The sequence below is a fragment of the Macaca nemestrina genome, chromosome 7, assembly GCF_043159975.1.
Source record: "Macaca nemestrina isolate mMacNem1 chromosome 7, mMacNem.hap1, whole genome shotgun sequence".
NCBI lineage: Eukaryota > Metazoa > Chordata > Mammalia > Primates > Cercopithecidae > Macaca > Macaca nemestrina.
In genome coordinates this window covers 144,503,892-144,530,563 of record NC_092131.1, presented here as the reverse complement: position 1 = coordinate 144,530,563, position 26,672 = coordinate 144,503,892, and the positions used below count along the sequence as shown (strand labels likewise).

The following is a 26,672-nucleotide window of genomic DNA, read 5'->3' as shown; positions in this document are numbered from 1 at the left end:
TACTCCAGAGGCCAGCTGTTTGACTCTGACCCAGGCACGTTGACTGATTCCTAGTTATCGTGCAGGCTCTTAGTCCTGGAGAGCCAAAGGAGCCTTATAGCTAAAACCGCTGAGAGAAAGTGACAAAGAGACAGAGAGACAGACAGACAGAGAGAGAGAAAGAGAAGGAGAAGGAGAAGGAGAAAGAGGTGCCATCTCACAGCAGGAAACTCAACTTGCTGGAGGAAGAGGGCTGATGTACGGTGTACTCCCACTGATGCTGAGGACCACTCAGGTACCTGGTGAACCAAGTCTGAAGGTAGCTGGTTTCTTCCTTATGCAAGATCCCAGCCTCTCCCACTGGCCCACTCTACCCACTTTCATTATTATTGACAGGGAGGCCAGACCCTTGGTTTGATTCCATAGAATGTCAGCGCTAGAAAGAACTGAGAGGATCTCTAATCCCTTTGTTTTATGAGTAAACAAACTGAGGCCAACAGAGAGAAATGACACGAGCAAGATGCCTACCTAGTGACAGAGCCAGGATTAGAAGAATCCTGGTCTCTTGGGCCAGAGTGTAGGTTTTTTTATGGATACAAGAGTAGCATCTGTGAAGCCAGTGGGGCTGGGGGAGTGGGTAGCTGGCCTAGGTGGTTTCTAAAGCCCCTTGAAGCTCAAATGTTCTGTGACTCCATGCTTCCAAATGGCTTCAGTATTTCCTTTAGTATCTAATCACCTCCTTCAGAAATTCTTTTTCTCGATTCAAGTAGGTTTAGGAGCAAAAGGCTTATATTGCCCAAAGTAGAGGCTGAGGAATTGAGGAAGCTTCAGAGACTGATCATCTAGACAAGAGCACAGAGGTGTTAGAAATAGTGCCCAACACCAGGGTTTTCACATCTTCTAATGCAAAGTTGTAGATGACTGGGGACATAGTACAAGATGCCTTTCCAATGGCAGGGATTCTATGAAGGCCATTTATCTCTAAGGAGAGTTAACCAAGTAGAAACCAAAGCAGTAAATAGCAACACGATTTTTTTTCTTTTTCTTTTTTTATTATTTTTTTAGAGGTGGGGTGTTGCTCTGTTGCCCAGGCTAGAGTGCAGTGGTGTGATCATAGTTCACTGCAGCCCCTACCTCCTAGGCTCAAGTGATCCTCATGCCTCAGCCTCCTGGGTAGCTGAGGCTACAGGTACACACAACCATGTCTAGCTGGTTTAAAATTTTTTTTTGTAGTTGCCCAGTCTTGAACTCCCACCTCGGCCTCCCGAAGTGCTGGGATTACAGTCATAAGCCATCACGCATGGCCAACACTATTGATTTAAACATCCTCGCTTCAGTGTAGCCTGGAGCAAAAATCACTTGTCTGCATTACCAAATTCTGTTCCTTAGTACTTCTTTATTGCTACCCCTCTCTGCCTAAGGGAGGAAGGTGAAACGTTTGCAGGTATGCGAGTATTCTCAGTCATGTTGTCACTATCCTGGCAGGCAGTCTAGAAGCACAGAAGGGATAGCTCTTTTAAGAAAAAGAGGAGGCTGGGCGTGGTGGCTCACGCCTGTAATCCCAGCACTTTGGGAGGCCGAGTCAGGTGGATCACAAGGTCAGGAGTTCGAGACCAGCCTGGCCAATATGGTGAAACCCCATCTCTACTAAAAATACAAAAATTAGCCAGGTGTGGTGGCAGGCACCTGTAGTCCCAGCTATTCAGGAGGCTGAGGCAGGAGAATCGCTTGAACCTAGGAGGCGGAGGTTGCAGTGAGCCGAGATCATGCCACTGCAGTCCAGTCTGGGTGACAGAGTGAGACTCTGTCTCAAAAACAAACAAAAAAAAAAAAAAAAAAGAAAGAAAAAAAAAGAGGAATATCTTTATTCTATAAAGCTCATATTTTGTTTTCTGATTTCATTGTGGCAATTTGGGAAATACAGAAAAAATAAATAAGAAAATAGATATCCATAGCCCTATCACATAGTGAAAACTATCATTCAGATTTCCTCCTAGTCTTTTTCCCCCCAGTGCATAAACATGTATTTGAACCAATGCTTATACATAGTTTTCAAAATGGGATTGTACTATACTGTTTTCAAAAGCTGGTTTTTATTTTCCCATGTGAAATGATGTATTATAACACTTTTCCTTGGAAGGGCTCCATTTTAATCCGTTTCCATCCATCCTAAGCAGTGACAAGTGGTGTTGGCAGCAGCTATGGGATGGTATGGGAGAGGCTTTCAGTCCCACCAAGCTACAGGGGCAGACCTCTTGGCCACCATGGGAGACCCGCAGTCCCTCACAGCACAGGGTCCCAGACTGGCAGCTGCTGGAGCCTAGCACAGCTACCCCAGTGGTTAATGATAAGGGGATTTCCCAGTGCGTGGTGCAGCCCATGTGTTTTCACGCCACCGGATCTGGTTTTGTTTTTGTTTTCATCCTCACAGAAAACCCTCGTGGATGTGACTTTGGAAAACAGCAACATTAAGGATCAAATCAGAAATCTGCAGCAGACGTATGAAGCATCCATGGATAAGCTGAGGGAAAAGCAGAGGCAGTTGGAGGTAGCGCAAGTTGAAAACCAGCTGCTGAAAATGAAGGTGGAGTATAAAAGCCTAGATTTATTTTCTATGAACCTTTCTCCTCTTTCCTTCTCCCTTTTCTCTTCCCATCTTCAGCTTTTCCATTTCCTTTTTCCATTCTCTTCTTCACTGGATTTTTTTTTTTTTTTTTTTTTTTTTGAGACAGAGTCTTGCTCTGTCACCCAGGCTGGAGTGCAGTGGCACAATCATGGCTCACTGCAACCTCCACCTCCCGGGTTCAAGCAATTCTCGTGCCTCAGCCTCCCAAGTAGCTGGAATTACAGGTGTGTGCCACCACACCCAGCTAATTTTTGTATTTTTAGTAGAGAAGGGGTTTCACCATGTTGGCCAGGCTGGTCTCAAACTCCTGACCTCGGGTGATCCGCCTGCTTTGGCCTCCCAGAGTGCTGGGATTACAGGCGTGAGCCACCGTGCTTGGCCCAGATTGGGGGTGCTTCATAAATGCCCCCCTGGGCATGCCTTTCTTGGCCTCCAGTGGCCTCAAGGGCTATTTAGACACTCACCATGGTACTGCCGTTACGTTACTGAGAACACGCTTGGGATGCCCACAGATCTGGGACGTCAGAAGCCTTGGAGATCTCTCCCTTCACTGTTTAGATTTTCTTTGAGGTCCCAAGGCCTTTCTGTTTGGCTTGACAATAAAGAGCTGAGGGACACACAATTATCTGGTACTTGGGCTGTGACCCCTTCTCAAGAAGAAAGCTGGTGGGTGACTAGGGACACTGGGGGAGTGTCCCATTTGGCCCCCTGGGCTGGGAGCGTTCCTTAGCTGGACTTCTAGTGCCCTAGAGGCATTAGTGCCCCTCCCAAATTTAAACCGTGGATAGACTTCCTACCCAGTGACAGGAGCAGATCCGTGAATGGCTCCTGGAGGGCACTTAATAAATTATGTCTTGGATGAATTCCTTTGTATGTAAGTCTGTGGTTTTAAAATTTTGCTCAGCGCAGACTCAGGCTATAGTATGGGTAGTGTATCCACATCGTTTGTTGCTCAAAGTAGAATATGTGAGGGAGTGAAAGGTGGTACTATTGGTAATTTAGTTCACTTCACAGGGGTGGGCTGGGTGGGGAGGAGGGGCTGCCGGTGCACTGCCCGGTCTCTGTATTGCCACCCTCGGGATCTGCTGCCAGTTCCCCTGGCCTGCCACAGCCATGGGGCAGATCATCTCCTCTCTATGTTCACTTCTAACAGGGCAGCTCTTCTTTTCCATATATTGCCTTTCTCAGTAAGAGCTAGTTTGCGGGGGTGGGGGGTGGGGGGGAGCTTATATTGCTAAAAAAGCCTGAAATTACTGATTTAAGTATTTTTTTTCAGCTGAGGGGATTTATTCAATCATTCATTCTACAAATATTTATCGAGTGTCTACTCTATGTGTGTGTCCTGTTCAGTCCTGTTGGTTCCAGAGGTGGCCTGTCACCAGGCATCTGGGGACATCATTAGGCTGCTTGGCAATCTGGCTGCTTCCCTGGAGTCCAGGCCTTTCACTCCAGCCCACAGTTGCCTGTTGTAGAGACTGAAGCTTGTTTTCATCCTGACAGTGGAGTTAAAAAGGTTTTTCCCACTCCTCCTATTTTACTCCCCAAATTGAAAAAAAAAAAAAAAAAAAAAGCTTCAGGAACTCAGGGTATGTTACATGACCTGGAGGCAGAGTGAATGGGCCTCCAGGGACAGAGCCCTTCCAGCGAGCTGTGCGTGCACTGCAAATGGAGCACACAGCACACAGGGTCTCTCTCAGCTGGTGATAAGCTCTGTTCAGGATTTTCCACTTTGGGACTTTGTGGTGCCAACACTTGCCCAGTGATGAGAAGGGAGAAGTCAAGGGCATCAAGAGAGACTTGTCACATCTTGGAAATAAACATCATGTCACCTATTGAGGTTGTAGAATGCCTCCCTTTTCCAGAGTTTAGGTACGCAGCAAACTCAGCTGTCTGCAATAGGCAATAACCTGGAAGGAGGGAATGAGAGCAAACCTTCTGCAGCATAAAATCAATGGCGGGAAGTCTGTGTGTGAGGACGTGGCCTGGCAAACGGGAGGCACCAGCCACTACCAACCTAAGCCCTGCCCACCTGCAACTCCACTGACTTTTTCTTACCTCCTAAGCCAGGCCTGCTTTAGCACCAGGGGTGCCAGCTTAGTGTTCCCCACGCTAGGCTGGAATGTTTCCAAAAGCAACATTTAGGAAAGCACAAAGGTGTGGAAAGGGTGAGTCCAGATTTCTCCTTTGAGCTTAGCTGGTCTTACCTAGAAACTGGCTTGGCCAATGCAACTAATGAGATTGCTTGGAGTTTCTACCTTTTGAAAGAGTCACTCATGTGGAGGATACCTTTGTCCTGAGCCTGCCCCCAAAATTCATGTGAAATGCCACTTTTTATTTTTCTGTGGCTCTGCTCACCCCTCTTCCTCCCTTTCCCTGTTAGGTCTTGCTGCGTCTCTGCCGTCGAACTCAGTGGATGGGCTCACTGCCTCTGTGAGTCCCCACACGAAATGCACAGAGTGGAAGCCGCCAACTCCCCTGGGCCCTGCCAAAGCCGTCATTCTGAAATGAGTGTCTTTGTAGGTGGAATCGTCCCAAGAAGCCAATGCCGAGGTGATGCGAGAGATGACCAAGAAGCTGTACAGCCAGTATGAAGAGAAGCTGCAGGAAGAACAGAGGAAGCACAGTGCCGAGAAAGAGGCTCTTCTGGTGCGTGTGTTGTCGCTGCTGATGTAAACTAACCAGGAATTGTTGGTTCATTATTGGTGGTGACGTTTACTTAGTAGTGTTTATTCTTAGAGGTGGGTTAGTGGGCTTGGCCATGGGTTAGGGATCAAGGAATTATTCATTGGCTCATTCACTCCCCTCCCCTCTTCCCGTCTTCCCGTCTTCCCCTCTTCCCCTCTTCCCCTCTTCCCCTCTTCCCTTCTGCCTTTATTCATCCCCATCCCTGCTCAGAATAGCCCCTTGTCTCTGTCTCTAAATACACACCTTTTTCTAGCTCATCTGACAATTTGCCAGCATCTAAGCAGATCCTGGGCTTGCCTGCAGTTGTGCCCTCCCTCCCTCCCTCCCTCCGTCCCTCCATCCCTCCATTTGCTTCTCTCTACTTGAAATTTCCTCCTTCCCTGTCCTTGATCTTGCCTAAGCTCCCTAAAAGCCTTAAATGCCACCCTCTCCATGCATGGAGTCTCCCAGTCACAAAGCCAGAAGTGTTATCTGCCCTTAGGAAGCTCACTCTCTCTCTCTCTCTGCCTTTACTGTGGAATTCTTTTATACCTGCCATTAGAGTGGGGCTGCTTATCTCACATCTTGGCTTTTCCAGGAGATTATAAGTTCCTGAAGGCAGGGACCTCATGTCTGGCTCATCTGTGTCCTTAGAGGCTTAATACATGTTCTGATGATTGACTGGGTTTTCTTGTTAGTAATGAGCTGATGCATTGCATTGTGGGAGAAGGATCTGGGAATTCTGCATTCGATTCCAGATCTGGTTCTAATTCCCTTTACACTTCTGGCAAATACAATGACATTCCGAGTACCTACTCAATGTTATTAAACATTTATAGGCCTTTTTCACACCTGTTGGACATAAAAACTCAAGTAAAAAAAGGGGGAAAAAAGTAGTGAGGCCCATTAACCAGCCACACGATATATCTTTATTCATAGGTAAGAACCAGAACCAGGAGGTTGAGTTCATGATCTGTGAGACACTTTCAGGTTCCAAGGTCATGTTTTAAAGAGAAATCATGATCTAGAAGGCCAGAGCTGCTTGGATTCTGATGAGTAGCCTCGATACTCCATGCCTGTACTTAGGAGAGTATATTTCTTTTGCAGGAAGAAACCAATAGTTTTCTGAAAGCAATTGAAGAAGCCAATAAAAAGATGCAAGCGGCAGAGATCAGCCTAGAGGAGAAAGACCAGAGGATTGGGGAGCTGGACAGGCTGATTGAGCGCATGGAAAAGGTAGGACACAGCGTTGGGCCTATGCCCCACTTGCCAAACTTTTCCCTGCAGGTCTGTCTGAGATATGAGAAGCCCTGGATACGAATTCCTCTCACCTCCCAAATTTACAGATAAAAAAAAAAAAAAAAGACAAAGCTATAAAATAAAGTATAAGAAAGTCCAACAAAGTTCTAATTTTTCGGCCAGGCGCCGTGGCTCACACCTGTAATCACAGCACTTTGGGAGGCCGAGGTAGGTGGATCATGAGGTCAGGAGTTCAAGACCAGCCTGGCCAAGATGGTGAAACCCCGTCTCTACTAAAAAAATACAAAAAATTTAGCTGGGCGTGGCAGCAGGCACCTGTAATCCCAGATGCTCTGGAGGCTGAGGCAGAGAATTGCTTAAACCTGGAGGGGCGGAGGTTGCAGTGAGCCGAGATCGCACCATTGCACTCCAGCCTGGGTGACAGAGTGAGACTCCGTCTCAAAAAAAAAAAAAAAAAGTTCTAATTTTTCCCATGGTAACTATTTTGATGCTTTTTAAAAATTTTACTTGTGAAATTCTTTAGAAAAATTAATATTTTAGCAGCCTCATTTTGCTGTTGCCCCAGGCGTGAACTTAGTTTATCCATTGAATTATCAAGCCCTATTTAGGTGTTACATCAACACAGCAACCCTGTTGTTTCTGGGGCATGTGTCTGAAGAGTTGGCTTTTCCTTGACATGCTGGGGACTTGAGGGAGTGGGGAGGCCCCATTTCTCTAGGCATGGTCAGCAGGCTGATGAGTGGGCTGCGGGGACTTCAGGAAGGTGGGAGTTCAGCTGGGATAATGAGGCCTGCCTAGAGAAAGGGAGGAGGCCAGGAATTAAGCAGGAAGTGGAGGAAAAGGAGGAAGTGGTGGGAGAAAGGAAAGAGAAAAGGAAGGAAGAGAAGGAAGAGAAAGGATGGGTGACCTTTAGCAGGTGATGACTGACTTCTGGACGCAGGAGTTCAGGGCTGAGGTTGTGGCTGGTTTCTGGCAATGGCTTCCTGGCCATTGCAGGAAGAAACCAATAGTTTTCTGAAAGCGATTGAAGAAGCCAATAAAAAGATGCAAGCGGCAGAGATCAGCCTAGAGGAGAAAGACCAGAGGATTGGGGAGGTGGACAGGCTGATTGAGCGCATGGAAAAGCGCATGGAAAATGGCTCCCTGGCCATTCCCAGAGCTTGCAGAGAGCAGTGACCTGCCAAGACCCTGGCATTATTAGCACCCTGTGACTCATTCGGGATGCGGAGAATCTCCAGTCTGATGATGGAGGCAGAGGAGGGGCAGCAAGAGCAAGGTCACTGTCAGGCTTCATGTGATTCTGAGAAGAGGTCGCCTGACCTCATGGTGTTTGCAGCATAAGCCCCTCTACTGTTCTCTAACAAGGCGAGGTGTCGCCAGTATGGGAACTGCATTAAGTTCAGTACTTTGGAGCTTCAGAGCTCACTGGGTGCTTCTTTTTAGCTCTTTAGCTTTTTACTTGGGAGAGACGGGCAAACTAAAGAGTCAATTACAAGCTTACTTTTATCCCCTGGGAAAACAGAATCCCATCTTTTATTGAAGAGTAGATGATTGGCTTAGTGAGGACTAACATTAGTATTGACCAGAGTGGGTAGTGGTGAAGATTGGGCAACAAGGGGGCTTTCTAGAACTTGGGTGAGCTTTCTCCCACATTACTGTCCTCTTACAACAGCAGAAGATGTCAGTTAACTCAGATTCTCACTCTCTGGGTGGCAGGTTTTTCTGCAGCATAAAGAAGCAAGGTGAGCAGGCAGCATAGCGGGGTAGTCTGGGGAGAAGCTGTCATAGAGAGAGACCACAGGTAGTGGTTATGAACATAGGCTTTAGAATCAGCCTGGGGGTTTGAATCTTTCTAGTTTCTTTCTTTCTAGTTGTTTGCAGTTACTTGATTTTTCCAAACTCAGTCTCCATTTCTGTAAAATGCTGATAATGGTACTTCTTATTCTTAGGGCTTTTGTGAGCAACGCATGAGAAAAATCCACGCCAAGTGCTAAGTGTGGTTCCTTGTATATAGTAAGGGTTCAGTCATTTGTGGCTGTGATTTTTACTTTGTTACAAGGTTGCCTAAGTGTCTACCCTCAGAGTCAGGTTGTTTTTAGCTCGACCCATTTCATGCTTATCTTCATCGTACTCTTGAGGTTCTGCAAGTTTCTTGCCTTTCCCCACTGATTTTCGCATGGAGCCCTCATGTGGGGTGAATGGGTAGAGCCAGGAAGCTGGTCAGGCCAGCCCTCCTTGCCAGCATTTAGGAAACACAAAACCTTCCTCAAGTGGTGTTGGCTGCTTCTTTAGTGATTGGAAATTTATTGTCCTTTCTCTAAATCTTCCTTTCCATTTAGGCTAGAGAAATGCTGTATTTATTGAGCTGAGATTAGATAGGCCAATTTATGCTGTTTCCTTTCCAGGAATAAATCTTTGAGAGCAGGAATCTGGCCAAATCCCTGTCTCACACTACGTGAACGGCATGTCCCTAGGCAGGGCTATGGCAGTGTACATATCCTGCTCTCAGTTTTGGATTTTGCTCAAGGACAAACCATGTGCTTTTGAATGGCTTCTCTGCCATATACCTTAGTGTACTGTTTCTCTTGTTGAGCATTGTATTTCAAACACCTTTTTTTCCTGATCAGTAAAAATCCTTTAAGGAGTGTTCTCTACCAGGGACCCTTCTGGAGAACAGATAATCTGGGCAGTGGTTTCACAGATGTTTACAAATGTAAGAAATAATTGTGCAGTGTACACTTAAGATTAGTTGTGCCTCAATTAAAAAAAAAAACTGAATGTTGTAAGTGCGCTGTAAGTTAGACCTTGCTCTACTTTACGACAGCTTTTTTTTTTTTTTTTGGAGGGAGACATTCACTTGTGAAAGCTTTTATCACTGTTATTTCAGGGCTAATGTAAAACTTCCAGCCACATGGGGGCAGGAGGAACGTTCTGCTCAGGTCAGGCCATAAGAATGTGCATTTGCTGTAGAGATTTAAAAACAGTAACAAAACCCCAGTCAAAGTTGATCTACCTTTGTTATTTTAAATATTTCAGTGATATACTCTTCCTGCTTGAGGTGGACTGTTTCCCCACCCCTTTGGCCTACCTCTTTGTATACCACTGCTTAGCTTCAAAGTTGTGGCAGTTAAATTTTCAAAGATTTGCGTTTAATAATTTGGTAGAAAAGAGGTTTGGAATTTATGTAACTAGTAAGAATTTGCAGGGTAGAATTTCTGAACATCAAGATGAGGACCATTAGTTCTCAGAGAAGGACCTAAAGTAAAATAATCTCCCAGTTAGTGAGTGGGATTTGATAAACTTCCATTTTAAGGACATTTGTTACACTAACATCTGTAATGTATTGTTAGTGCAATTTCAGTTATGAAGGGCACCATGTCTTTATGAACATTTTTCAGCTTTGTCCAAAGAAGTGACTCCAGACTCCTGTTTTGGACAAACTCCTAAATATACATAGATATAGCAAAGTGTACAAAGTGCACAGCATGGTGCATGTATGTTTCCTGTTGCTACCATAGCAAATTTCCGCAAGGTTAGTGGCTTAAAACGACACAAATGTATTATGTTACATTCCTAGAGGTCAGAAGTCCTAAAATCCAGGTGTTGGCAGAGCTGGATTCCTTTTGGAAGCTCTTGAAGGGAGTGCACTTCCCTGCCTTCTCTAACTTCTGGAGGCCACCTGTACTCCTCAGCTTGTGGCCCCCTCCTGCAGCTTCAGAGGCAGTAGCAGAGCATCTTCCAGGCTCCTTCCCTCTGATTCCAACCCTGCTGTCTCCTTCTTAGAAGGGCCCAACTGGATAACCCAGGATCTCCCCATTTTAAGATCCTTAACTTAATCACATCTGCAGAGTTCCTTTCTCCATGTCAGATAACACATAGGATTCAGGAATTAGGACATGGACATCTTTGGAGGGCCATTATTCTGACCACAACACATTTTTACAAGTGAATACACCTGTGTAAACACCACAGGTTAGAATATAGGATATTGCCAGAATTCCAGAGCCTCTTTTCTTGACGATTCAGAAAATAATAAAGAATTTTACAGTACAACAAGCCACCAATTTGAAGTATTGATTATCGTTATTTGGAGCTATACATTTTCACTGAGCCTGGGCTGATGGAATACTTTTAGAAAATAAATCGTGAATGGTTTTATTTGGGATGTTTGTCTCTGACCCATAAATATATCTATACATACACAATAACTGACTTGGCAGTTTTGAGCCTTGTTTGGGCTTTGCTGAGCAGGTGTGTGAAACCCAGGGGGTGTCGTATAAACTTGGACTCCCTAGTGCTAGAATTGCTAAATAGACATTCTCTGTCGAACTTGGGATCCATTGATTAAAATATCAGTTTCTGTTTGTTTTAGGAACGTCATCAACTGCAACTTCAACTCCTAGAACATGAAACAGAAATGTCTGGGGAATTAACTGATTCTGACAAGGAAAGGTAAGACGTAATGCCTTTCATCTTGTAATGGATTTAGGTTGTGGACATGCTGTGTTTTTATGGCCTCATTTGACCCTTGCATTTTCATTTGTGTGGTTGTCCCTTGTTACAGACTTAAGCATACGTGACATTGGGCTGATAGCTTCCAATATGGAGCAAGTTTCTTTGGAAGCCTCCAGCCACATCTTGCAGACCATGGCTGGTTGTTAGTGTAGTAGAACATGTCAAATACTTTCACAAGTGCAGAAGTTCAGTCTATTAATGTTCTCCATCGCCTTGAACTCCACAGGATACACCTTGTTGATGAGAAAACTCATCAACTGTGACTAATACCATTTGCTTTGGAAACTAATTTTAAAACATCTTCCTTTGTTTCCAAACTTTGCTTAGTAAAACCTTGCATTGTCCTCTGGCTGTGAGTATATAAAGCTCTGCATGAAAAGCACGGTATAGTACACTGTGTCTTCTAGAAATCAAAAGACAGAGAGGCCATTCAGGAGTCTCTAGTGAAGGAAAACAAGGTTGAGATGATTTGAGTGTTTCGGGCAAGTGACTTAACCTCCCTGAGTCTTGCTTGTGCAGCATGGAAATTCATCTTTAAAGGGGGGAGACGGGTATGATGGTGCTAACGGTGCCCATCTCACTAGGTTACTATTGTTAAGAGAATTGTTGGACTTGCTGCCTGCCAAATGGTATGTGCTGAAAAAATACCCATTTTTCCTTCCTCAGTTGCAATTTCAGAGTTTTCAAAGTTATATGAGGCTTGCTAGTCTTTAACATAGTGCTGAGGCAGAGATGGGGCACAGGAAATAGACCACCAGACCATTCCTCCAGTGCTCAGCCCCAGCGGCCCCAGAGAATTGAAGAGTCCAAGCAATGTTGGAGAATAACTTGTGCTGTTGTAAAACAAAAGTATGAAATGTCTTGTGATGTGGCTTGCTCTGTTTTGATGTAGAGAAGGTCTTTCAACTTGTCCCCCATTTGCCAAAAATAAAGGATATGTAGAGCAACTGTGATTCCAGACTTTTCGGTACTCTGCCATTGATTTCAGATATTTTATTGTGTTACTGGACCCCTTCTTCCCTGTCCCCCCATCAAAGTAATTTACTGGATGTTCCAATATTTTATTAACCCCAAAACAGATAGCTTCTCATATCTGTAAATGGTGCAAAAAAAATTATTTCTCAGTCCCTGGAAAATAATCATCCTTTTATGGGATAACACTTGCAAATGGGAGCTTGAAAAATAATTCTGTGCCCCTCGGGTGTGGTAGTTTGTTGGTAATCACACTACTTTGTGTGGCCGTCACACGAAGTAAGAAGAATGGATCTTAGGGTTTGATTTCTTGTTCTTGGCAGTATTTTTAAATTTTTTTAAGTTTACATTTTTTTTTAACCTAACCTTCCTCAAAAGATACATGTTTTCTATTTTTATTTTTATTTTTGTGTGGAGATGAGGGTCTTGGCATGTTGCCCAGGCTGGTCTCAAACTCCTGGCCACAAGCAATCCTCCTGCCTTGGCCTCTTGAAGTGTTGGGATTACAGGCATGAGCCGCCATGCCTGGCCCTCTTGGCAATATTCTTTAAAGCTGTGACTGTTGCTACTGCTGTTGCCGCTTTGGTTTAGGACTCATTTGCTTTTTTCTCCTATTTGTGTTAGGTATCAGCAGTTGGAGGAGGCATCAGCCAGCCTCCGTGAGCGGATCAGACACCTAGATGACATGGTGCATTGCCAGCAGAAGAAAGTCAAGCAGATGGTCGAGGAGGTAAGCATCTGTAAAAGGTCACAGGCCTGGGATTGCTTCCTGTGGTGGGGAAGCATCCCCAGAACAAGTCTGCCTTGCCGTTCCGTTTCCTGTGGCTCACAAGCCGAGGTGCTCGGGCCACTGCCATCTAGGCCCGGAGTGGGATTTCCCCACATGTCCCCCATGGACTGGTGATGATGCCCCTAAAAGAGGGGTCTCCTCAGGTCAAAGGGTTACAGTTAAGAAAACTGGAAAGTGCAGTTCCTAAACTCACCCACTGTCAAAGGACAGTGATAGCCTGCGTGAGTACCCACAGCTCAGGGGACCCAAGGGGGTGATGGGAAGGGTCAGTTTAGCCCAGGTCCCTGCACTGCCTCCATAGCCATCCATCTCTCTCTCTCGGCTGCCATTCTTGTCCTTTATCCTTTTCTGGGTGTGTCTTTCATTCCCTTTCCTTGTCTGTTTCTCTCTTTTTTCTCCCTCCTTTCTCATTCTCTTCTCCCACTCCTGTTTCTTCTTCCTTTTCCTTTACCACCATCCTTTCTCTCCTGTCTCTGTAACAGGAAACCGAGCTATACATTTACTGTATGGACATAGTTCACTATTCTCTTTTTTCTAAATGGAAAAAAATGGGTAAGTTGAACATTTGTATTTCTCTAAGAGGAACAATTTTGTTTTAACTTGTGTCAATGTAATCTGCCTCTCTCGTGGTGATGTTCCAAAGAAGAAAGTCCGTGCTGCGTAAGGCTAATCACATATTATTGTAGTTTTCTTCTTGCTCAACTGAAAAATCCGATGGAAAAATCTGATAGAAAAAGAGCAGTTAGTACTAATAGGGTTATAAGAATTCCCTCGAGTCTAATTTTCTAACTTGCAAAGAAAAGGTTTCAATTTAATTAAATATTTGGCTGGCAGTAGAAAAATGAAAAAACATTTTCCTTATATTAAGCACTACTTTAAAAAGTTGTGTTTTATTAATGAATTATTAAAATTAAAAGCATATCTACTTCTAATAAATCATGTACATGACAGATAAATGGAAGATTAAAAATATATGTATTTTATTAATCTCTAATATATTGGAGATATTAATGTTGTGGGGTTAAGGTCAGAGAATCGTGAAGATGGGAAGGGACATCTTTTTTTATTGTGTGTAGGATAGACATACACATTAGATAAAAGTTTGTCCGTAAATGAGAAGTGCAGTTATACTGTGTTGAATCATGTACATCTTATATTGGTTCACACACAAGTTTTTGGGGAGCAGTGGAATAGCAGAGGAAGCCATGCACGCACCTTTGCAATCGTTTTGTGCATCCAGGCAGGAGCACTGCCCATGACAGTAAGGGGGAGGGAGATCCTGCCCTATGGTCAACATTAGGTAGATGTCAGAAGTGTGTTTTCCAAGGAAAAGCATCACTTTGCCACAATTAGCGTCTCAGTGAGCCTTGGCTGTTGGCGCATAGTTTTTCTGCTTTCGAATTTCACACCCACGAAGCCTGGGGCAAGGGCATCCCTATTTTCCCCCATGTGAGTCTCTAACTGTGGGTACTACATTTCTCCCACCTCACCACAGGGGGGTGTCTGTGTCATTCTTGTATCTAATCATTAGCGAACTATTGAATAAAACCTCATACTGGTTGGCTTCTGATTCATTTAAACCCTTACCTGTAAGAGGTTAAGGCTGTACCAAATCAGAGGCACCTGTTTTTTTTAAAAGACACTTTCAAAGAAGTTTAGAATTCTCCATTTCCTAACCTACTTCCAGAATATAACAAACATACCAATTTGAAGGGAGTGAAGGAGGACACACACACATAGAGATGTACATACACATACCAATGTGTGTGTGTATAGGGATGCATATAAAGATCACTGTCCATGCTTTGCTTTTTTCTACCTGTGATTTCGTATCTTCCAGATAAGCTTCTGTAAGCTTTGATGTGGTCTGTGGTCTGGAAGGCCCAGTCATTGGAATGAAATCACCAGCTAAAATTTAGGATGCCATCAGAGTTAGCACCCCCTAGGGGCTGTATAGCCACCACCAACAACATGAACAAAAAAAGAGAGAGACACTTTTTATTCCTAATAATTTTTACTGCCTGATTTAGAAAGTTTGTGTTTGCCCAGCATACTACATTAACTTATATAAGAAACGGATAGCTTAAAAAATCTCAATTGCTATAGCCGTTTATGTGAATACATTTTTTAAAAAGTTAGAAACATGGTCAAGGGGGATGGACAGATGAGCACATTCAGAAGAGCAAGACCAGGTTGGAAAAGAGTTGAGAACCTGAGTAATTCAGGGAACTGGGAAAGACATGCCCAAGGTGGGATGAGAGCTGAATTCACATCTTAGAAAACATAAGGGAATATGTTTTTGTTTTGTATTGTGAAAGAAGGCCAGGCCAGAACCACTGGGTGACGCTTTCAAAGAGGCAAAATGCAGCTCTTCATTCAAAGCAAAGAAAATATTTCTAGTCCTGGCTGCACTGGTAAGGCATTTAGCCCTTTATCATGAATACATTCCTTACAAAGTAAGAAGCTGATTTAGAAGTTCTCTAGTGTTCTTCCACAAATTCTGTGTTCTATATAACCTTAAATACTGTGTGGAGGAAGTCTGGTAACTTCAGTTAAGTGTTCATCATACAAAGAATTCTCTACTGTTTACTATGCTGTGCCTGTTTTTATGAGCTCAGCCTTATCATTATGTTGCATGATGAGCAAAATCAGCAAAGTCGTAACTAAATCACTTCAGCTCACTTGGAGCAAATTTTGAAAAATCCAGACTACTGAATTGGTCACTTGTGAAATTAATCTTGAAATCTGACTCTAGAAGAGAACTGTGTTTTCATCTGTGAACTCTGGCTCCCCAGGCATATAGGCAGCCTTTAAGTGTAGTGGATGTTAGCGACCCTTTTTCTTCCCTCACATGGGTCTGGAAGCTCGTCTTCATCATAGCCTCACTTTCCCCATGGATGGGAGTCTCGCTTTCATCCGTTGTTGGTATCATTTTCACCATAATGTCCATGAGGAAACTTAGTTTTTTTAGATGATGGGCTTCTATTGTTTAGCTCAAAATGTCCAGGTATTACTACTGAGATCCTTGGGAATCCTTAAATGTTAAGCAACATGTTTCTTCTCACCTCAGTGGAGCATCTTTGTATCATAGTAATAATAAATAATAAGATAACAAATAATAAAAAGTAGCTGGCCCAGGTTTTGTCATCCTTAGCTCAATAATGACTTGATTTCTATGATGGGAGACAGTAGGACTCGTACTATGTAGGAAGGGCTCATGGTGGGGGTGAGCCCTTTTGAAATGAAGGATTAGTACATATCTTACAGGGTCAAGTTCATTGAGAAAAGACAACGCAAAGCGTCTTCTGTAAAATGTGGGGCCAAGTACCTCTCACTAGGCTAGGTCTTTCTACTGAATTAAGTCTCCTTCTGTCATGGATGTCAGGGGGTTGGGGATCTCCCCGATTACTAGTTCTTCCAGCTGATTCTGACTTTGATAAAAATGAAAAAACAAAGCCAAAAAAGCCCCACGTGTGCCTCTTATAGTCAGAAAATACAGAGAAATGCCGAGGGATTGGAACGAAAAAGCCCTCAAGGGGAAATTAATTCAGTCATCCATTCAGCAGATACCCACTAGCCCCGGCTTCATGCTGGGGCTGGGTACACAGTGGGGAGTCATGCAGGCATGGGCCCTGCTGGCACGGATCTTACCCACTGGTATCACCCGAGTTCCAGGGTAGTCTTGCCTTTGGGCTTTATTATCCTGTTGAAAAGCCTTGTTGGGATTGGTCTTTGGTCTCGAATCAAGCTGCATTCTTTAGATTGCCAGGAAAGGCACCGGGAGAGCTGAGAGGAGTAAAAAGTGAGAGAGCATCCTGAGGCCCCCACAATGCCCCTCTGCTCACACAACTTTGAGTGTGACTTCTTCAGTCCACAGAGTCATTCACACCCTCTTTACTTGCTGTCACCATGGCTCACCTGCTGCCGACCAAAGCAACTCTCCTGCCAAGGGGAAAGTGATCTGGAGGAAAAAATAAATTATTTGCCTTCCAAGAGGGTGGATTTACATTTTTGCCAATGGGCAGGGATATTATTCAGCTGAATGAACAGTAATTTCTTAAGAGATTTTGTTTTTAGCTATTTCCCAGTACAACCATTAGGCATCCTTTCATTTTATCATGTCTTTCTTTTGATTTCCCATTGCCACTTGTGATATAGGAAATGTTTCTTCCAACAGGGTCTGAAGGGAGTTTCTTTTCATTTGCAGAGGAGGCATTTTCTTTAGACGTCTTTTGCTGAAAGCAATCGCACTCTACCCCACTTTGCTATAATTGAGATGTTTAATAAGTGCAAAGGTGCAAGGAATTGATTTTCTCAGTGCTTCTCCACCCAAGCTGCACACTGGAATCACCTGGGGAGCTTTAAGACATGCCTGAACCTGGCAGATGGGATGGAGGCAGACTGAGCACTGGGTTTTGTTTCGTTTTAAAAACTCTACACGTGATTCTAATATGTAGCCAGGATTGAGAATTGCTGTCCTGGATTCTCAGAGCAGTGGCCTGGCTCTCCTTGCTGGGTTTCATGTTCGTGCATTTGGCCAGCATCCCTCAGAAGCTCCTATGCCTGAGGTGGGAAGCTGCTGGTGAACTCAGCATAGGAAGGGCTCAACAGAAAGCAAGCCTGGGAGACAGTCAGCAGGGACCAGGAGCACAGAAGTGAGAAAGCTGGTCCAAGTCTGTGACTCTCTGGGCACTGTCAGGGGACCTTCACTTCTTGCCATCCCCTGGTCCTGGGAGGATTCTGTGACAGCTCACTCTTTTTTTATTTTTAATTTTGTTTTAGAGACAAAGTCTTGCCCTATTGCTCAGGCTGGAGTGCAGTGGTGCAGTCATACCTTTCTGCAGCCTCCAACACCTGGGCTCAAGTGATCCTCCCCACTCAACCACCCAAGTAGGTGGGACTATAGGCACGTGCACCCACGCCCAGCTAATTTTTGTATTATTATTATTATTTTTCATATAGAGACTCGGTTTTGCTATGTTGTTCAGCTGGTCTTCCAACTCCCGGTGTCTGGCAATCTTTCTATCTTGGCTTCTCAAAGTGTTGGGATTACAGGCGTGAGCCACTACACCTGGCCTGGTAGCCTAATCTTAATAGCTGTACTGGCCTGGTGGTATCCAGATAATACAAACTTCCCAAAGGCTATTTAGACCCATTTAGAGAGATGTTTCTAAGGTGGGATGAGGTACACTTGTTAAACAGATAATAGAAACTGAAAGGGACAGAATCCAATCCACTTAAGTCCTTGAAAGCTGGACTACCACGAACAGAGACTAAGAGTGATTCTCATGGATCCTGTTCCAACTGTGCATGTATGCACATGTCTGCCTTGCCCTGGTTTAAATTATTCACTTCTGTCTATACAGAAGACATTACACTTGGCCACATGGTATCCCTTTAGAAAGAGAAGAAAAAAAATCTTGGTAAAATAATTATATTAACAATGACCACTTCTCAAGTTTAAGGCAAAGCAGAATATTATTGTGTTCCTAAGGAATGATTTCGAAAGTATTTAATGGTCATCTCTTAGATTTTTTTAAAGAGTGATGCTATAGTCATAATGCAGCAGTTCCTTGGGGGAAACAAACTGGATCAGGGAGAATAGATGAGTAATTCAGAGAGTTGAGGCTTTGAGTATCTGGCTGTCTAGCCAGTTGGCCAAACAAGGCTTTACGTTACTAGTCCCTAAATCCACATGCACCTGCAGTTAGAGACCTTTATGTGTATATAACGAAAGATGGCCTAGAAAAATAGCAACGAGCATGGACTTTAGCATCAGACAAACCTGATTTATTTATAACTAATAAAGTTATTAGTTTCCTTGTCTATAAAATAGGGTTAATAATAGTATCTACCCAATTTTTTGTAAGAGTTCAATGAGATGACATGTATAAAATGCACAGCATGTTAATTGGATCATAAGAAATAATAAATATTAGTGGCTGTTATTATTACCACCAGTAAATGGGTTCCTGCTGTGTATACCTAAAGTTAAGTGAGTTAAAAGCAAAAGTAGCTATGTTGATTTCCTGACCAATGCACAGGGCTGCCTTTCATCTTTCCCTTTGGGAGTTTTGTTGGCCACATTCAATCTTTGGGTATATTTCTCTCTGCTCTTTTGTGCTCTGTGCTGTTTTCTAGCTTAGCCGTCAGTCTCTTGGCAAGAATTATTTATACAAAAAGCAATTTTTAAAATGTAAATTTTCTTCATCGCAAATATCTTCCATTTTTACATGGTTCAGTCATTTGCTGGCACACAATTTAATTTAAAACTGTTGTGTGGCATACTGAAATGTGCCACACATGAAAGCACACTCTTACTGAATGCCGTGTGTTTAGAGAATTTCAAGTACTTCTCATAATTTGTAATTAGCCATATGGGGGTAGGGGAAAGGAGCCATAGCACTGAGCCCACAAACCTAATCCACTCAATTGAACTGTCTCCAGATCATGTCGCACGAACTCTTCTCCAGATTTAGTCTCCGGCTCTTTGGAAGATGATAAATTGGTAGCCTGCTCTGGGTTGGAGGCGATTCCTTTATTGTTCGTGATTAGAAGAACACTTGTACACTCTCTGCTGGGAAGAGGTGGTATTTATCTATGATGAGCCAATGAACAAAACAGGAAGGACGTATTATTGAAAGGAAAATTTGACCATGTGGGGCTCTTGTTTGTGAAAACACCCACATACCGTCACCCTGACTTGTACAGCCTCAAGCTGCAGAGTCAAGAGAACTCACAGATCCACAGAATATTTTTAGGAACTTGAGTAGACATCGAAGAAGGAACTGCAATGGAAAAGACTACTGTAAAACCTTTCAGAAAGTTCCAGGTGGAGGCTTGGAAGATGAATCTTTACTTACGGAAAAGCTGCCAAAGACATCTGCTAAGGAGATGGGAAGAGAGCTTGAAGAATGTTAGTGCTCTGGGAAGGAAGTGCTCCCACCAGATCACCCCCCAGAAAGTACAGAAGCAGCCAGGTGTCCATGTGGTTTGGTTCTATTTGTATATAGGAGGTGGCCCTGAAGGTGTCCTTTCTGAATGGATATCAATACTCATCTTAGGACTCTTCTAAGAGGAGTTTAGCTTGCTTCTATCACCATCAGCATTTTGCCTGAATTGGTGCAACCAACTTCACGAAAATGAGTGTATCTGATAAAGAGAAATCTATTTGACTGAAATATGTTGAACTGAAACATCCTTCATGTATGCTTTATTTTTACAGAGGTCTTTCTTGAGATTGCTGCAGGCATTGGTGTTTTATCAGAACATGACGGTTTTGCTGAGAACTAGCAGTAGTAGCTGCAGTCATAGCAATGGGTGCCATGAGTCTACATAAGCTGGGAGACTGGGCTGGTGGAGTGAGTGCGTTCAGAGGCCCAGTGTCCCTCAGATGTTGGCTAGTTCTCCACTCTACCACTCCTTCATGGCAAAGCAGGCACAAAGATGCTTTCTTGCTAATATTTGCCTTTGCTTTCATTTAGATGCTTCTGCCCAGCGTAAGCAAGGAGGGAGGGGATGGGAAAGAAGCAGATGAACACTTCTCCACATTAGTAATTAACTGTTAATATTGTTCACCTGTGCACGGTGCTGTGTTTAGCCACAGATCCCCAGATACGATGCTGGGTATTTAGACTTCCACTAGAGAGACAGAGGCAGATTTGAGAATCTCATCTGGATGTTAGCTTAGTGTTGTTACCTACACTGCTTTTGGGGGATACCTTTATTGCTGTAATGTTTTTCTAAGTCACTGGCATTTGTTCTAGCAGCATTGATTCATTACCAAGTTTTTAAAAAGGAAATAATTAAGAAAATGCAATGACCTTTAGAGAAAATGGGTCACCCATGTGAGTCCCGCTTTCAGGGTGGTGTGCTTTCTTCTGCTTTTAGAGTTTCTTTTCGCTTTTGGGCTATGAACAGTACCTGGAGGCCAGGCAGGCCTTATTCTGGAGCAGATAGTGAGTGAGGTTCCTGGAGTACTGCATAGCCTGAAAGTGCCTCCTAAGTGGATGCCCTCCACGCCTCCTGCACTTGGCCCTGGCACTGGGTCCTAGGCTCATTGTTGATCTTCTTAGATCTGGGTTCCTTGCATCGCAGGACCTACCTCAGCCTGCTCTTGTCTGCCTTTGCTGTGTGACCCTCAATTCACCTCTTTCCTGCCTGTACTGTGATATGGGTGAGCTTGACTTACTGCTTGTCACACCTGAGTCATATGCTCAAATCCTGCCCCGCCACCGCTTTCCTCCCTTAACTGGATCCTTAGCCTTGGACTCCAAGGCTGCAGCTCTGTCTCATGGCCACTCACACCCCACCCAAAGGAGGTGCTACTCAAAAGTTTGAGGCAGGAATGATTTATCGTAAATGACAATGTTATAGTTTCTAATTCTAGTGTTGAACATGGTATTATTCACTTATTTATTTTAAAACCTTAGACACTTTATCTAAAATGTCAATTTTTAGAAGGTATCAGAGCACAATTGTGGCAGCCTTTTTTCTGTATGTATTGTATGTATTAAAAAAACAGGTTTACTTTATGACAGGTGTTGGTTACTGTATTCACAGTATAAATTGTCTTTTCAAGGGAAAAGATATTTTCTTTGGAAATGTTGTTGAACCTATGTTCTCTTTATTGAAATTGTTCTAATTGACCTTGAACTGTTTCTCAGACACCTGGTGCCCAGTTTCTGGCCGTAGACACTATGTGAGGCTAAGTAATTCATGTTTCAGGTCACTACCAGTCACGAATGCTTCTCTCATTCCAAGGCTATGCATATGGATGTCACACTCCCATGCCAGTCATCTCTGGAAGGTATTATTTGCCCAGTTTTTTAAGCATGGGAAACTGAGGCTTAGAGTCTTAAAAAATAAGTAGCTGGCAGTCTCTCAGCAAATAATGACGGTGCTGCACTTCACACCCAGATTTGTGACTCCAAAACTAGCCTTTGTTCTTTTTTTCTTGTTACTTTTTAATTGGAAAAAATTTTAAATTGCAAAAAGTTGTAGAGAATGATAAAAAACAAAAACCCATGTACCCTCTTCTAGGATTAACAAATGTTGCCATTTTGGCACATTTGTTCCTGATTTTTTTTTTTTTTTTTTTTGAGACGGAGTCTCGCTCTGTCACCCAGGCTGGAGTGCAGTGGCCAGATCTCGGCTCACTGCAAGCTCTGTCTCCCGGGTTTATGCCATTCTCCTGCCTCAACCTCCCTAGTAGCTGGGACTACAGGCGCCCACCACCTCGCCCGGCTAGGTTTTTGTATTTTTTAGTAGAGACGGGGTTTCACCGGGTTAGCCAGGATGGTCTCAATCTCCTGACCTCGTGATCCGCCCGTCTCGGCCTCCCAAAGTGTGATTTTTTTTTTTTTTTTTTTTTTTTTTTTTGAGACGGAGTCTCGCTCTGTCCCCCAGGCTGGAGTGCAGTGGCCGGATCTCAGCTCACTGCAAGCTCGGCTTCCCTGGTTCATGCCATTCTCCTGCCTCAGCCTCCGGAGTAGCTGGGACTACAGGCGCCCGCCACCACGCCCGGATAATTTCTTTTTGTATTTTTAGTAGAGACGGGGTTTCACTGTGTTAGCCAGGATGGTCTTGATCTCCTGACTTCGTGATCCGCCTGCCTCGGCCTCCCAAAGTGCTGGGATTACAGGCTTTAGCCACCACGCCCGGCCGATTTTTGTTTTTAAATAAAAGAACACATCACAGATAAAGAAGAGGTTCTCTTTTTACCCCTCCCCGATTCTATTCCTTTTCCTTCTTTCACCCTCTCTTCTATTTCAGAGGCAATTTGGTCTCTAGCTGGGCCATGCCTTGATGATCTTCCTGTGTGTATGTATATATAAAATTAGTATATGGCTTAGTTTGTGTTTTAAATTTTATATACATTTTAATTTATATATTAACAATAAATTTTATTGTACATATTTTGTGACTTATTTCTCCATTTTGTTTTTGCTGTTATTCCATATAGATCTAGATTATTCATTTCAATGGCTAATATCCTTTTGTTTGAATATATTGTAACTTATTTATGCTATTGATAGACATTTTTATTCTTTTACAAACAATACCAACATGTCTCCAGGCTTCTCTAATTAGGAAATATACTTAGAGGAGGCATTGCTAGGGCGTGGGATTGGCACAATTTCACCTTTTCTTGATATTGCCCAATCGCTGCCCACAGTGCCCATACATTTCCACCAGTCACATGTGAGAGGGCAGATTTTCCAACTGCTCACCACCACTTGGCACTGTGTGGACTATAATTTTGGCCAGCTAGGAAATGGCATCTCATTGTTTTCATCTTAATTTGCGCCAGCCTGATTGCTACTCATTGAAACTTGTGAGGTTGGGAAACTTTTCTTAAGCTTATTGGCCATTCAAGTTTCCTCTTTTATGAAATGGTTGTTCATATCATTTGCTCATTTTTATGTTAGGTTGTTTTTCTTTTTTCCGGCTGACTTGTAGGAACTCTACCTCTTATCAACATTCATCATTTATCAAAAATTATTTGGGTGCCATTATCTTCTCCTAGTCAACGTTTTTTGTTTGTGGTATCTTTTATAATACATAAGTTTTTAATGTTGGCAGAAGTAAAGTTAATCTTTTTGGCTGTGTTGTGTGTCTTGTTTGATGTAAAGATAGTTTCTGTAATAGTTTTGAAGTTTGATTGTTCATCTTTAGGTCTTCAGTTACCACCTGCACATCCATCCTCTCTATCTTCTTTCTTACTCTGTTTTTCTCCATAGCACTTATCATCCAATAATATGTCATGCAGTTTATTTATCTGTTTTGCATGTGTATTTTATCTGTTGCCTGTTTCTTTCCACTAGAATGTAAGTCCCATGAGGGCAAGGACTTGCATCTATTTTGTTTGTGGCTGTATCTCTAACACCTGGGATAGTCACTGACATATGATAGCTGCTCAATAAATACTTGTTGGACAAATAAATAATGATCCATGTAGAATTTATTTTTGTGTATCATATGAATAGGACTCCTTTTATTTTTGGCTCACAGAAAGCTTGTTTCTCTAATAGCATTGCCATACTGATTTTTTTCATGTCACTTTCATCAAGCTGGAGTTGTTTCCCCTGTGCCATTGTCTTTGAACAATCCTGTTTTCCTGCCCATCTGCTCAAGACTGAAGGAAACCCATTCCTTGGGCTTAAGAGTGGGAATAAGGATGAGGAGAAGCCAGGTACAATTTATGGGGAGCTTATGGGACAGTTGGTACACATTTAAGAAGAGCCTCTTATGAGCATGAGTGCAAAAATGGACATGAGTTCCTGCTCTCAGAGAACCTTCTGGCTGACATTTAAACTCATTAGAACTTGAGGCAGTATGTCATAGGTGCTGGGAACACAGAAGCTGGGAAACTTAGTGGTTAAGTTCATAGGCTTTGAGTAAATTCAGTCTGCTTTTGCATCCTGCCTCTGCTACTGACTAGGCTTTGTATCTTGAGCAAATTATCCTCTCCAAGGTTCAGTTTCCTTACCAATAATATGGGAATGGTCATAACATTGCCTCCTCCAGAGGTAGTTATAACAATTGACTGATATGATGTGTGCTAAATGCTTAGCACAGTTCCTGCCAGTACAAACTAATTCTGATGTGGGTGGAGTCTTTAGGGAGGAGGTAGTGTTTGACCAGGCCTTGTAGGATGGGTTGGATTTTTCTAGGCAGGGAATGAATGGGTGGACATGTCAGACAAGATATAGAATAAATAAAAGCAAAAACATGCAGACCAGAAAGTATAGGGTGAGTTCATAGAGCATTCATCTAGTTTGGATGGTATGAAGGAGTGAGAAATGAAGAGGCTAGAAATAAAGGTCGACACCAATTGTGATGGTTTATTAGCACCAAGCCAAGAAGGATGTCCTTCATCACTCTGCTCATAATTCCTCAATGGCTCCCCATTGCCTGATCAGATCTGAGCTCCAGAGTGGTGCCTCTGGCCAGTGAGTGCTGGGGGAGAGGAGCAGGGAGGACAGCGAGAAGGCTCCAAGGAGAGCCCTGGCTAGTGCCGGAGAGTGTTCACTTTCCATGCACTTGAACTTTAGGAAGAGCTTTCAAAATGCAATTTTTTAGCATCATCTTTGTGCCAGATGTGGAGCTAGGGGCTTCCGTATATATGTATTACATGATTTTAAAACAGTTCTCTCCCTGGACACTCCTGTTCAGGATTTGGTGTTTTGTCTCTGAAACTGAATTCATCAAGGAAAGCACAGAGGTAAATAAGCTTCTTCCCTATCTCCATTCCACCAGTCTCCTCTTGAATCATAGAGGGAAAAAAAGAACAGCCTAAAGAATTAGGGCCCCAGCAGATCCTTTGTGACAGACATGTCACATATCAGCCTTCTTCCCAGCCCTGCCAATTCTCCAGGACAGCTTGGCAGCCATAGGTTGTCATCACAGGGAGGATGGAAGCAAGCAAACCTCTGAACAGGGTGTGGTGTGAATAGGACAGCCTGGGCCTTGCCCTCACAGACACTTACTTGGGTCTTAATCTCAGCCCTATCAGCATCTGGATGATTGTGAAGGGAATGAATGAATGTTGAAAGTCTTGGAACCTCCGTTTCCTGGTCTGAAGGTGATAACCACATAGGGTTGTTTCTGAGAATCATGAGCTAACCCAGCAAAGTTCCTGTAGCTTGCACGCTCCTTCTTTCTTCCTTCTCAGAGAATGTGCCCAGATTGGGAAGCAGTTTAACCGTCCTTCCCTGACATTTGTATAGCCAAGTCATATTTAGGTATCCGGGGGAGCCAGAGTGCTCCTCCTCTCCTTCAGGAGAAGTTGGGTCATCTTTAATATAAGATAGAAATCAAACCAAATTACATTATTTTACCTCAGAAGCCAGTTGCAACCGATCCTTTTGAATGGTATAGTTCTATTATTATATATTACTTCAAACTTAATAGGAAAAAATTGATTAAAATATGTGCCATGTTCATATCTAGCCTGGCTGAATGCCACAAGACACATTAATTGAAAATGAATTTCCACAAACCCAATCAAGCATCATGAAGATGAAAAATGTACCTTTTCCCCTCCATTCCTTCATTGATTTTTCATTTTCCCCACTCGGTGCTTCATTTAGCAATTTTTCAGTTTCGTTTTGTTGTGGCCTTAATTCATTTCCTTTACTCCCCCCCAAATGAGATAATGTACCATTTTCTTCATCCTTATTAAACTCTTCTTTCGTGCTGCATTAGTGCAGGGCAGATTCTGATCTTGTCATATTTCTCTATGCATTTTTTTTTTGTTAAAAAGAGGCTGAGCTTTATTCTTTTTATTCTTACATTTTGTGGTGGCTTTTATCAAAGAGAATGCACTTTTAAAAATACAATAACTATGAAATTACAATGTTACAGGACTTCCAAAATAGAATTAATGAATGCTAGAGCAAAACTAAAACACTTTTTTCAGAGGAAGAATGTAAAATATCAATTATTCTCATATTCACAGCGGGTGTGTGGAGATCAAACACAATTCCTCTTTTGTTAAGGGAAATGGAAACAATGGTTTGCCAGATCATAGAGGGGTCAAGAGTTGGGTTAAAGACACGGCACTGTCAGGAAAAGAGCAGGCAGAGGGAGACAACGGCTGAAGCCTGAGTGAGCTCTAGAAGGTTCTGTCCCTGACCCAGTCAGTTCACCATTTCCCTGGATTTCTAGGGGTTTCGAAAACAATAACGGTGATCTTCAAGGTATTTCTTTGTAAAATTTTCAAATTTTCAAATAATGTATTGGCATAAATTTCCCTTGAAAAGGCTGTAAGAACTCACAATAAACTATCGTATTGCTCTATTTTGACCTAGAATTCACAGCCCTAGTAATCTCATTTTGATTAGATGCTTTGATTGGCAGTTA

The 26,672-nt window shown here is 43.1% G+C and overlaps 1 protein-coding gene across 3 annotated transcripts in view; it reads left to right on the top strand.

Annotated features, from left to right (window-relative positions):
* MYZA (myocardial zonula adherens protein) overlaps positions 1-26,672 on the top strand; it is a 94,511-nt gene that overhangs the window by 35,543 nt on the left and 32,296 nt on the right. For 2 of the 3 annotated variants that reach the window (XM_011754685.3, XM_071066788.1), the window contains exons 6-10: positions 2,411-2,563; positions 5,126-5,251; positions 6,377-6,505; positions 10,902-10,981; positions 12,641-12,746. In XM_011754685.3, the coding sequence (XP_011752987.1) occupies positions 2,411-2,563; positions 5,126-5,251; positions 6,377-6,505; positions 10,902-10,981; positions 12,641-12,746 (594 nt within the window). Of the gene's footprint in view, positions 1-2,410; positions 2,564-5,125; positions 5,252-6,376; positions 6,506-10,901; positions 10,982-12,640; positions 12,747-19,253; positions 21,846-26,672 lie in introns of those variants that run through there. The other variant, XM_011754692.3, reaches the window with a different exon arrangement.